Here is a 12,136-nt window from a genome sequence, read left to right on the forward strand (position 1 = left end):
GTTGTTATCACACCATTTTCAGAATCATGGTGAACTGGTTGTCAGAGACTCGAGAGAAATGAATGATGAGGTCCAAGGTAGACTCAGAAGTATGGAAAACGGTGCTTATTAGTGGCTGGCCTCACTAGTCAACCACTAATCAACATTTTTGAGCATGTAATATTTGCTGAAGGTAGATAAAGCACACAATCCCATAAGCTTCACTCCATCGCATGCAAGAGCTAACTTTAATAGAAAGGATGATGAGGTGTGAGTAGTACACAAGAAACAATGGGAGAAACACTCATACCTTGGAGATATTGTCGGTTCAATTCCAGATCACCACAATGAAGTGAGTCACAGGAGTTTTTTAGTTTTCCAGTGCATATAAAAGTTATACCACACTGTAGTCTCTTCAGTGTGAACTATCATTATGAAAAAGATTTGAAATATTGTGAAAATTACAAAAATGTGTCACAGAGACACAAAGTGGGAACATACTGTTGAAAAAATGGTGCTCGTAGACTTGCTCAACACAGGATTGCTATAAACTCTCAATTTGTACAAAACACAGTATATGCGAAGAGCAGGGAAGTGAAGCACAATAAAACAAGGTATGCCTGGATATAGAACTAGTCCTTGATACTGTGTCAGTTATATCTGCATTATGTGTCTTGTGAAATGTAGTAGATAGAATGATGTTGTTATTAAGTGCCATTGAGTTGGTTCTGACTCACAGTGACCCTATGCATACTGTCTTCCAAAAAGATATGACCAAATCCTGGCTCATGGAACCTATGACTGGAGAAAGATGAGGCTTTCTGCTCCCGTAAAGATTTACAGCCTCGGAAACCCTGTATAGGGTCGCTATGAGTCGGAACCAACTCCACAGCACACAACAACAACAACAACAGTTAAGGTAAGGATCTCTAGGTCACTTACTGATGAGTTTAGGATTAGAATTCTGACTCCTAGGCCTTAATCTTGAGCTTCCTATCTCTCTAGTATGCTTCTCCATGCTTTTTCCAACAAGGTAAAACTTACTGGAGTCATTAAACCTTAAATCATGGGATACTACCAAGGGGATATACAGGATACAATTGTATCATAAGATACAACTGAGATACAGAAAGATGGAGACCCCCCACGCTCCCCCATTACTTGGTCAGTGTAGAGCCAACTCCCTTCATTTAAACAATCAAAACATGGGATGACTCTTGGTTGAGCAGTCTGATAACCTAATTGGCTATTAAACACACACATGAATAAATCACTTAGCATGCCTTTGACCACTCATAATTAGAAGAAAAAAAAAATCCACCCTCACATAATCTGGGATATATTTACAAGACAGGAAATCCAGAGTTAGGACCAGTTTCAGTTTGCTGATTCAGTAACTCCTTGGTTTCATCAAGGACCCAAGTTCTCTCCAGGTTTCTTACTGGCCCACTCATGGTCTCTAACACGGCAACACTGCCGGACTTCAGACCCACATCAGTCATGCCTTTTCAGGAGTCACTTTCTTAAACAACCAGAGGATCTTTCTCAGAAGTTCCTGACAAACCAAACACTACCAGGAGAGAAAAAAAAATGTTCAGAACATTCATGATTTTTTATCCCTGGAGCTGGAGGACTGGACTCACTGTCATCTGCGTCACATGAGGGCAGGGGGAGTAAAAGATGGGAGTGTGGGAGCCAGGAGAAGACACCTGACTCAATCAGAGCTGTGTCAGAGGAAGAAGGAACTAATCAGGATGGTGAGACGAGCATCTGCTACACTTGCTCCAAGCTCCAGTCTACCTGTCTGTCCCATCAGAACTCATCCCCTGACCCAAGTAGTCCACTCCTTCCTAGGTAACAAGAGCTGTTCCGACACAACTGAGACCTTGGTGTTTTTTAGCCTTGGCAATGCGAATTGAGATCCTCATCAGCTGTTTCCTTGGTTTCAGTGTGGTGGAATGGTGGTTGTTGTTGCTAAATCCATTGAGTCGATTTCAATCGGTAGCCATGTGGCAGAGTAGAACAACTGCATAGGGTTTTCTGGACTACAGTCCTTATGGGAACAAATAGGTCTTTCTCCACTAAGCTGCTACGTAGGTTCAAACCACCAAACTTTAGGTTTACCAGCTAAGTGCTTAGCCATTGTGAAACCAGGGCTCCTTAAAGTCATACAAAGGATAGGAACTTTAGGCCAGGCATGCTAATAGAGACAGGCTATAGAAGGCCTAGAGGGTGCTTTGGGTGCAGGTATGCTGAGATTTTAAGGTATTCCTTAAGTCACACCTACACTAGTATTGTTGGACTACTGTCGCACTGTGGGATAAAGCACTGGACTGCAAGGTTTGTTGGAACCACAAGGTTGGTAGTTCAAACTCACCAACCAATCTTCGGAAACCCTAAACAGGGTCAGTATGAGTCAGAATCGACTCAACAGCACGCAACAACACTAACAACCAACTCAAGTACAATACAGGTAAGAAACGGAAATAAGAAACATGAAGGGGCATCAGCATAATTTTTTAACTAGTCCATATATAATGACACAATTTTTAACATAGCTCCATTGATAAGCACTGGACTTCTAACCACAAGGTCTGTGGTTTGAGTCCACCAGTCACTCCATAGGAGAAAGATGAGGCCTTTTATTCCCATGAAGATTTAAAAAGCACCGGGAACTCCAAACAGGGTTGCTAGAAGTTGGCATCGACTTGACAGCATTTAACAACAAGTAAAGTTTAATTTTTGGATGATTGGGACCACAATCTTTTCTCTCATCTCTCTTCCTTGTTTTCAATTTTGAAAAAGAATGAACATATGATCTTTTTTTTTTATAATGAGAAAATAACCTTTATTTGGAAAAAAGAAATATTTCATACCTGTCATTTAACACAGCACAGGAAATCTCTACCCCAAATAAGAAGTCTGATGATTACTTTTGTAATCTTTGAAACTAAACCAACTTTATTGGAATCAGCCAATACCAATCAAGACTGGGAAAGACATTTATTAACTGATTCAGATTCAGAACGAAAACACTCAACTATTTCTTAATTGAAAGGCATTTTACATTTATTAAGGCTTAGAAGTGAGTCTGGTGATTTTATCGCCACAATTCGTGTCTCCAGAGAATCAAGTAACCATCACTTGAAGTGTCTTTATAAAATGAAATGTTTGTTGTTGTTGTTTTTCGAAATTAGTTAACTCTCAAACTTATAAAAGGGGACAACCAGGTGACTTAAGAAAGTGAGACAAATTCAAAAGTCAGCAGGCTATGTTACAAGTATATGTATGCATAGTTGATACTGTGAAATCACTAACTATAAATAAAATATCTTAGATAATTGGATCCTTAAAGCTATGTTTTGCCAAAACCAGGCTGACATTATAGAAACATAAATTGGCCCAAACCCTGTAACGAAGCAATATATATATCATTGTGTGTGTGGTAGGGGAGGGGGTCGTGTAGACATAGGATCTATTTCCTTAATTAACATTAAATAAAGTTACGCACATTTGGGATCATACCTAATTATGAAAGAATTCTAAAAGTAGGATTTTATGAGAGTATTGTCAGAGGGAGAAGAATAAGCCTTCATGAGGAGGGCATTAATTGTTTGATTAGACGCTAACAAGCAATAGATAGAAGTGTGTGTGCAAAAAAAAAGCCCCAAGGCAACAATGTGATCAATTTGTTCTCCTACATCAGACCCAGGATGCATCAGAGGGAACAGTACATTTTCTTCCTCAGTGCTGCCTTAAGATTTCTTTTAATGTCATAAGTGATAAGAAGGAAGTGGTCCTGTGGGAATCACTGAACTTAGTTTTAACTGAGTATTAATGCAAGGTACCTTTAGGATTGGTTCTTGGGACACAAAAGGACCTCATTAGACTTTTTAAGAGATGGTTTGCTGGGCATATGACACATTTCACACCAAAGCTTAGAGAGGAAAGGAGAAAGATACCAGCAACTTGGTTCACTCTACTGTTAAGATAGTTCCTGGTCAGTGGGAAAAAGAGAATATCACAGAACCACAAGGTCAGCAGTTCGAAACTACCAGCTGTTCCGCGGGAGAAAGATGAGGCCATCTGCTCCCATAAAGATTTACAGCTTCGGAAACCCTGTACAGGGTCGCTATGAGTCAGAACCGACTCCACGGCACACAGCCACAAGGAGTATCTGGAGTGCTGGTGTGGCGCTGTGGGTTAATGCGCCAGACTGCAAAGCCATTTGAACTGCAAGTTCAGTGGTTCAAGCTCACCAGCTGCTCCTCGGAAACCCTGCACAGGGTCGCTATGGATTGGAACCGACTCGACATCACTTAACAACAACAACAACATGGGGTATCTGCTGCCACTTGGCCAATTTAATTTTAGACTCGGCTTTCCCATGAGAGGAGTCCCTGGATGGTATCAATGGTTAGCCTGTGTGGCTGTTAACTGAAAGCTTGGAGGTTTGAATCCAACCAGAGGCTCCTTGGAAGAAAGATCTGGTGACCTACTTCCAAAAAAATTAACCACTGACAACCCCATGGAGCTCAATGCTCCTCTGACACACACTAGTCACCATGAATCAGAGTTGACTTGACGGTAACCGGTACTGTTTTTCTCACAAGGGACAACTCCGATGTGGGCCTTCCTGTCTCTGTCTTCTTAAGTATATTTGTCCAGGCCTTGCTGATTCCTGGAGGTTTTAGATCTTCAAGGTCTAGTCCAGGCATGATTCATTTTCTGATGATACCAAGCATCTTGGTATTGTATGCTTGCAGATAAACAGTTTGCACAGGTGCTGTGAAGACCTTTGGTTCTTTCATTTGACGAATGGTAGAAAACACTATGGCTCAGGGAAACCTCACTCTTGGCACAGCCACGGGCTACTGAAAAATCAAGACCCTTCTGGTCCCATTAGTAGGAGAAGTCAACTCCAAGGACAAGGCTATTTCCTGGGCAGCTGAAACTAGTTTGGGATTACATAGCCCAATAAGCTGATTGAGTATGTTTCTCACCTTTCAACACGTAGTTAGGTGCCAGGTAGCTGTAGCTCTTGTTTCAAAGAAAATCATCAAGCTTCTATCTGTGATTCTGATTTGTTAGGCATTTTGACTTCCTTTATTAGGGGATGCATGTACCCTTGATCATTCAATATTTTATTTATTCAGCTCTTCTTTTATAGCTACTAAAACCTTACCAAATGTCTTTTAAATTACCTTAAAAGATATGCCATACTGAGTAGCTGGGCAAATTCCACTCAGTCATTTTTTGAGTTTGAATCTTGCTCCTGGCCTCTGTCCCCACTTACTCCCCCGTCCCCCCCGCAAAAACAAACAAACAGTGAAGGGAAAGCCAAAGGACGGAATATACAATAAAACAGGATCTCTTCTGTGTTCCTGAAATGATTTCTGAGGAACCAAAATTCTTTCAGGACCAATTCCAAGTGCTAGCTCTAAAATTCTGGAGTAAACCATTTCCTTCCTTCCCAGGTGAGTTCTTGTGACACAAGAGGACATCTTCACACTGTTTTTGGAAGATGGTTTGCTGTGCTTATGACATGGTTTCTGAAGAAAACTCTCATTTTGGGAAAAAAGTATCAAAAGGCAGTATTATTAATGTTATCATTATTTTAAAAGATCATGATAAACATGCTCTTAAGATAGTATAATTCTAAGGTATTTATGATTTGAGTACCTGCAAGTTTCTTCCTTTTATACAAAGGGGCTTCAAAAAGTTCGTGGAAAAATGGAATTAAGAGATAATGGAATTTTCCCACAAACGTTTTGAAGTTGGTTACCACATGACTCTCACCTTCTTTTAAATGGTATAATTGATCTCATTGCCAGCTCACCAGCTCCATATTGTTTGTGTAGGAAGTAACTTAACCACAGAAGGAAACCCTGGAAACAATATTGAATTGGTTGGGCTTGTTTGACTTTAAAGAATTGCCAATTGCTGAATTCTGAATAGCAGATTTATCAGTACCCTGTTAACACCCTCCCTCTTAGGGTGGAGGTGCTCCACCGGGCTCTGCCTGCTATTTCTCTCTGTCCAGTTTGGTTGTGCTTCACACAAGTGCTTCTTCAACAAACAATGGTGGGGTTTCCGGAAAGCAACGGCCTCTTAGGACCTCTCACCTGCTCTGGGAATTGAGGGAGGGATTTTTGAGTGCAAACAGCATTTCACACTAATTAAAAGGCCTTCAGGTCTTTCAAGCGTCCATGCCCCAAAGGAACATTTCCCTACAGTAAAAATGACTATTTCCTTACCCCCTTGTAAACATCTCAAGGGGCAAGGCTTCCATGGAAAGGTTCCTTTAAAGGGGGAAATAAATCAACTCAATCTTCCTTTTCAGAGCTCTCTGGCTTATAACATGTCCTACTGAGACGTTTCCTCTTCCTCACTGGGCTAAAGGAGACCTCCCACTTCCGTCTCTCTTCTAATCAATGGTCACTTTTTTTCTTCAAAGGTTCCTGGAGGCAGGTGGGACCAGGGATTTCTGGGGTTAGAATGTGTTGATGTTTCTGTGGAAAGGACCCGTGCAATCCTGCCCTAGCTGAGAAATGAGCCAAGTCCATCGGCTTTCCGGCACTCTGGTGCCTCGCCCTCGAACAACAAGCTACATAGAAGGAAGGATTGTGAGAGGCGAGGGCTTGTGGCGGATGGATTTCCTCACAGGGCATCCACGGAGAGAGGGAGTTGATGATTAGTTCATTTTTTCTCAGTTTTCTTTGCACAGGTCCCCATGCTCAGACCAGGTAAGGTTTGAGGAGGTGAAGCTCAAAGGTGAACAACTAAGGCGTGAAATATTAGCCAAAAACATAGCAGTTGTAGTTGAAGGTTGGGAAAATAACCTAGATAAGTATTTTTCCAAGTTCAAGTCACATGGCTTCCCAGTCAGAAAGGCCCATGGACTTTTGTCCTAAGGAATCCCATGATCATGCTACCTACTAACTGTATCTCTCAGTTTTCAGAGACTACAACGGAATCGAATGGGATCACTCAACTAGCAGATCCACATCCTGGAGACACTTGGAGAGACTGGAAAATTAAATTTTGGCCAGTTCTTGTTATGTTTTGGTATAAAGTTGGTAGTTACATGACATCATTAGTCCAAGACTTAGGTCATGAGAGAGAAGACCTACCTAGAAGATTCCCAGAGAACATCAGACCTCATTAAGGACCCCTTTATTTTCACCCAAACTTCCATCTCCTGCTCCCATGCGCCTTTCTCACAAAGAAAGCACCCATTGATAAACATTGTTACACCTAAGCATGTCTTCATCTCCACTGAAATATCTACCGTTAAGCAAGCAAACCCCATGGCTGGTAGACCCTGTGGGCCTTTTGGCATTGACACTACTCCCTCTCCCCATCCCTTCCCAGTCATCCCAGTTTGAGGCTGCATGCCAGTTTCCTTCCTTGGCAAGGTGTGGATGGCATGAAAACAAGGATCAATGCCTGCCAAGTGTTCAGCTGCATTGCTACGTGCCTGTCACTGCAGCAAATGGAGAATGGAGTGTCTGAAGTGATTTTCCAATTGTGCCATCAATGCCCAATGCCAGGAGTGTCAGAAACTGGTCATTGACGATGTGTTTGCCAGATGCCAACTTCACAGCCAGCGTGTTCCTCCTCCATTCATTCTCTCTGTCTCCCCTAGCAGGGCATCAGAACTCTTGTTTTTAAGAATGAAGATGGTATTTGTCCTTGGCCACTGGAGTTACTGACAAGGAAAGGATAGAAGAGGAGCCAGCATTGCATTTTTCTAATGCATCTCAGAATATATTTTGACTTTGCAGAAGGGACCAATGACAATCATTGGAAATGGGTTTCCAACACTGGGGTTTCCTAACACAGACTCCAAATACAATGAACCCATATCAGGCCAGCAGGCTGGGTGATTCCAGTGAAGTCAGCAAGAGGTGGCTATGATAAAAAATTTAAAAAAAAAAAAAAAAATTCTGGAGGCAACATGAAAGAGGAGGCTGTGAAGCTGCGGAGTCCTTTGAAGAGACTGAGTCCTCTGAGCAGTGATGGGTCAGGATGACCATGCTCAGGACCGGCTGAGGCGCTTGGCAACATCTGCGTAGGCCATCTCGATCTCGTTGTCAGCTGCACAGGTATTGGTGAACTCATCCCGGGCATAGGCATTCTTGAGGTACCGCAACAGGCCGGTCATCTCGGCTGGGATATTGTAGTTGCGGTATTTCTTGGCCACAATCTAGAAGACAGGTGACAGAACAAAGATGGATTGATGCATACAACAGACCATGAGAGGGTGTTGATGGCATGACCCAGTGTGTGCACAGCAGGAAGGTGTGTGACACAGTAGGCCACCAGTAAAACGTTTGCTATGTTGCAATGCCACCGCATACCAGTCACTAACAAAAGATCAAGGGTTCAAACCTGCCAGCTGCTCTGTAGGAGAAAGATGTGGGCAGTCCACTTCCATGAAGTTTACAGTCTTCGGAAGCCCACAGGCCATTTCGGTGAATCAGAAATGACTTGATGGCAACAAGTTTGGTTGTTTTTGGTTTTAGGTGGCACAGTGAATGCTCTTGACTACTGTCTGTAAGGTGGAAGGTACGGGCCTACGCCAAGGTGCCTTGGAAGAAAATCCTGACCATCTACTTTGAAAAAATCAGCCACTGAAAACTCTATGAAACACAATTCTCCTCTGACACACACAGCGTCAGGGTAACCACTGTGAAGCAACTGGTGTTTCTGTTTTTCTCCATCCAGATTGGTTGTATGACCACTGATGTTTAAGTAAACATAATTTGCTTCTTGACTACCTTTTTAGCTTCTTTCCATTCCTAAGAATTCCTCTAGGGCATTATGATGATGTATCCAAAAATTTAGCATCACAAATGTGACCACGGGACTATTTTAAATAGCAAAAATAGTACACAACATTACATGAGTGGTTAAGTGTATCATCGCATACAAATGCAATGGAACACTGATGTGTCATTAAAAATAACGTTATAAAAGAATATTTGGAGACTTAGCAAATGCTTCACTATAGATCAGTAAGTATAAAATGTAATATGATGCATTTGGAGAAATATGTTCAATGATTAGAAGTATATATGCCAATGTATGAAGTTCTGGTGTGGTGAAGTTCAGGATAAGCACTGGATTGCAGGGTCAGTTTGAGCTACAACATTGGTGGTTCAAACCCACCAGCTGCTCCTCGGAACCCTATACAGTATCACTATGAACGGGAACCGACTTGACAGCACTTAAGCAGCAAGCAACATGCCAATGTGTTGCCAGTGTTATGTTAGATTTGTAGGGTTGCATTTTTTTTCTCCTTATCTGTGTTGTTTTGGAGTCCTGATGTGGCTTTCTAGGATAAGCACTCAATTTAAAGGTTGGTTTGAACTGCAAGGTTGGTGAATCAAACTCACCAGCCATTCCTCAGAAACCCTATAATACAGGGTCATTACAGGTTGGAACTGACTCGACACTTAACAACAGCAACAATTTTGTTTTACATAAGCATCCTTAAAAAAACAAACTATAACATAAAAGTAAGTTAGATACACAGTCCAGAAACAGAAGACCCTAGGACCATCAAGGGAGAAGAACACAAGCGGAATGTGGGACCCTATCCAGAGAAGCAGCGACACCAGAGATGGAGGCAAAAGTGAGGACATGGAGAGAGGGAGCAGCTGAGGACTCTAGATTCATGGAAAGAGAAAGGCTGTGTGCTAGCAGCCAGGAGGCAGGCTTGCAGAATGTGCCCTTTGGTTGTTTGAATTATTATATATTCCTGAGTGTTTTTGTGTACATCCCCCCACCCCTCATCCCATCACACACAAAAATAACAGAGGGAATAGAAGCAAATACTATTGAATGATGATGCACAGAGGAGATTGTAATCATTCCAATGAAACAATGGTGTAAAGCCGATGTTCTCCCATGTAAATTATCACTCAGTTTACAATACAAAAAAAAAAAAAGTAAGTTCTATATTGGATTGCATATGTAGACTTGGACATGATGTGGGAGTGACCACTGGCTTCATGGTGGTTGGTGCTCAGCTGCTAATTGGAAGGCTGGCCATTTGGACCCAGCCATCGATCCACGGGAGAAAGACGCGTTAGTCAGCTTCCTTAAAGATCACGGCCTTGGAAATCCTGTGGGGCAGTTCGATTCTATCCTATAGGGTTACTGAGTCAGAATTCACTCAACAGTGATGGGTTTTGTTTTATTTTTTCTGTTCTTTCCATGGCTTGCTATACTTGGCTAGGGTTGTTGTTGTTGTTGTTATGTCCCGTGGAGTCGGTTTCGACTCATAGCGACCCTGTACAGGGTTTCCGAGGCTGTAAATCTTTATGGGAGTAGAAAACCTCATCTTTCTCCCGCGGAACAGCTGGTAGTTTCGTAACCACTATGCTACCAGGACCTTGGCTAGGAGAATTAGGAGAATTCTGTGGAAGTTAGTGCTCATGGTGAGACAAGAGAAGCCCAGTGGTGAAGAGCATGGGCTCTGGATCCACTACTTAATGGCTGTGTGACCTTGATCAACTTACTACACCTCTCTTCTGAACCCCTGTTTCCTTCGCTTTAAAATGAAGGTAGTAATAGGGCCTACCTTGGGGGAATAGATTCATTAATACACACAAGAGGCTGAGAGGAGTGTCTGGCATATAGTAAGTGCTCATAAGTATTACCTGCTGTTACAACGTATGTATCATGGAGATATCATACAGAGGTCACTGAGACCCAGCTGATTCCTACTGTATCCATTTCCCACTGAGGGGCCAGGTAGGTCTTTCTAGGTAGGTTGCACAGAGCCTTGTACTCAGCAGGGCCCCCATTCTTTGTTTAATGCACTGTTGTCACTGTTTTGACAATTTTAATGATTTTTTAACTCACTCATTGCCATCAAGTTGGTTCCAACTTCTTATAGGGTTTCCAAGGCTGTAATTCTTTGTAGGTGTAGAAAACTCTTTCTCTTGAGGAACAACTGGTGGGTTTGAACTGTCAATATTGTGTCTAGCAGTCTAGTGCTTACATTTCTGCGCCACCAGAGCTCCTTATATTTCAACTGATGCTGATGCTGAGAGGTGCCGTCGAGTCGGTTCCGACTCATAGCAACCCTATATAGGGTTTCTGAGGAGCGGCTAGCGAGTCTGAACCAACAGCCTTGCTCTTCCAACAACCTTGCAGTCCAGTGCTTATCCTACAGCACCACACCCTTATTACCAGAATGCACTGGAAACTGCCTCTCACCCTCGGGGGAGGGGATAGTGGGTATAAAAGCAGAGGATCTTTCCTCTTCTGTAGCACAAAGTGCTTCCACTGGCCCTGTGGTCTTCCTACTCAGAGAAACCATAAGATTAACCACTCTGGGCTTTCACCATGTTTTGATGAGCAATGTTCAAGATTCTCAGAAAGCTGCACTGAGTAGAAGAGTAATGATGACCTAGTGCCAGAAAACCTCCGTCTTGTATGTTCACATTCTCAAGGGGACTTCATTTTCCCCTTCCATATTCCTACCCTAGTTCTGAACTTCTGTTGCAGTAGGAAGCTCTGTTCTATATTGAGTCACAATGACTGTTTCAGTATCTTTTCTCTCATCTCTAGCTTGTGAACAGTATACGGACAGGAACCAGAGGTTCCCTCATTTCTTATTTGTTGTCGCTCTTGTTAGCTGCTGTCCAGTCAGCTCTGACTCACGGCAGCCTTATGTATGTTGCTGATGTTGTTAAGTGCCTTAGAGTTGATTCTGACTCATATGGACTCTCTAGAGCAGTTTTTGAGGATGAGCTGGTGGGTTTGAACCACCAACCTTGCTGGTTAGCAGTCTAGTGCTTATCCTACAGCGCAGAAGGAAATGTCACCTGATCCTTCACCAATGTCAGGATCCTTGGTCTATTTGAGTCTATTGTTGTGGACATTGTATCGACCCATCTCCTTGAGGTTCTCCTTCATTTTTGCTGGCTTTCAACTTGTTGTTGTTGTTGTCAGGTGCCATCGAGTTGATACCGACCCATAGCGACCCAATGTACAACAGAACGAAACACTGCCTGGTCTTGGGCCAGCCTCACAATTGTTGCCACGCTTAAGCCCATTGATGTTGCCATTTTGCCAGTCCATCTCATTGGGAGTCTTCCTCTTCTTCTCTGGCCCTCACCTTACCAAACATGATATCCTT

General features: G+C 42.7%; 1 protein-coding gene across 2 annotated transcripts in view; it reads right to left on the reverse strand.

Moving 5' to 3' along the window:
* Window positions 1-7,932: 7,932 nt before the first annotated feature.
* CLIC5 (chloride intracellular channel 5) overlaps window positions 7,933-12,136 on the reverse strand; it is a 209,545-nt gene continuing 205,341 nt past the window's right edge. For both annotated transcript variants that reach the window (XM_006860526.1, XM_006860527.1), the window contains exon 6: window positions 7,933-8,188. In XM_006860526.1, the coding sequence (XP_006860588.1) occupies window positions 8,021-8,188 (168 nt within the window). In that variant the 3' untranslated portion in view covers window positions 7,933-8,020. The remainder of the gene's footprint in view (window positions 8,189-12,136) is intronic.

This window comes from Chrysochloris asiatica, unplaced genomic scaffold, assembly GCF_000296735.1.
Source record: "Chrysochloris asiatica unplaced genomic scaffold, ChrAsi1.0 scaffold00038, whole genome shotgun sequence".
Classification (NCBI taxonomy): domain Eukaryota; kingdom Metazoa; phylum Chordata; class Mammalia; order Afrosoricida; family Chrysochloridae; genus Chrysochloris; species Chrysochloris asiatica.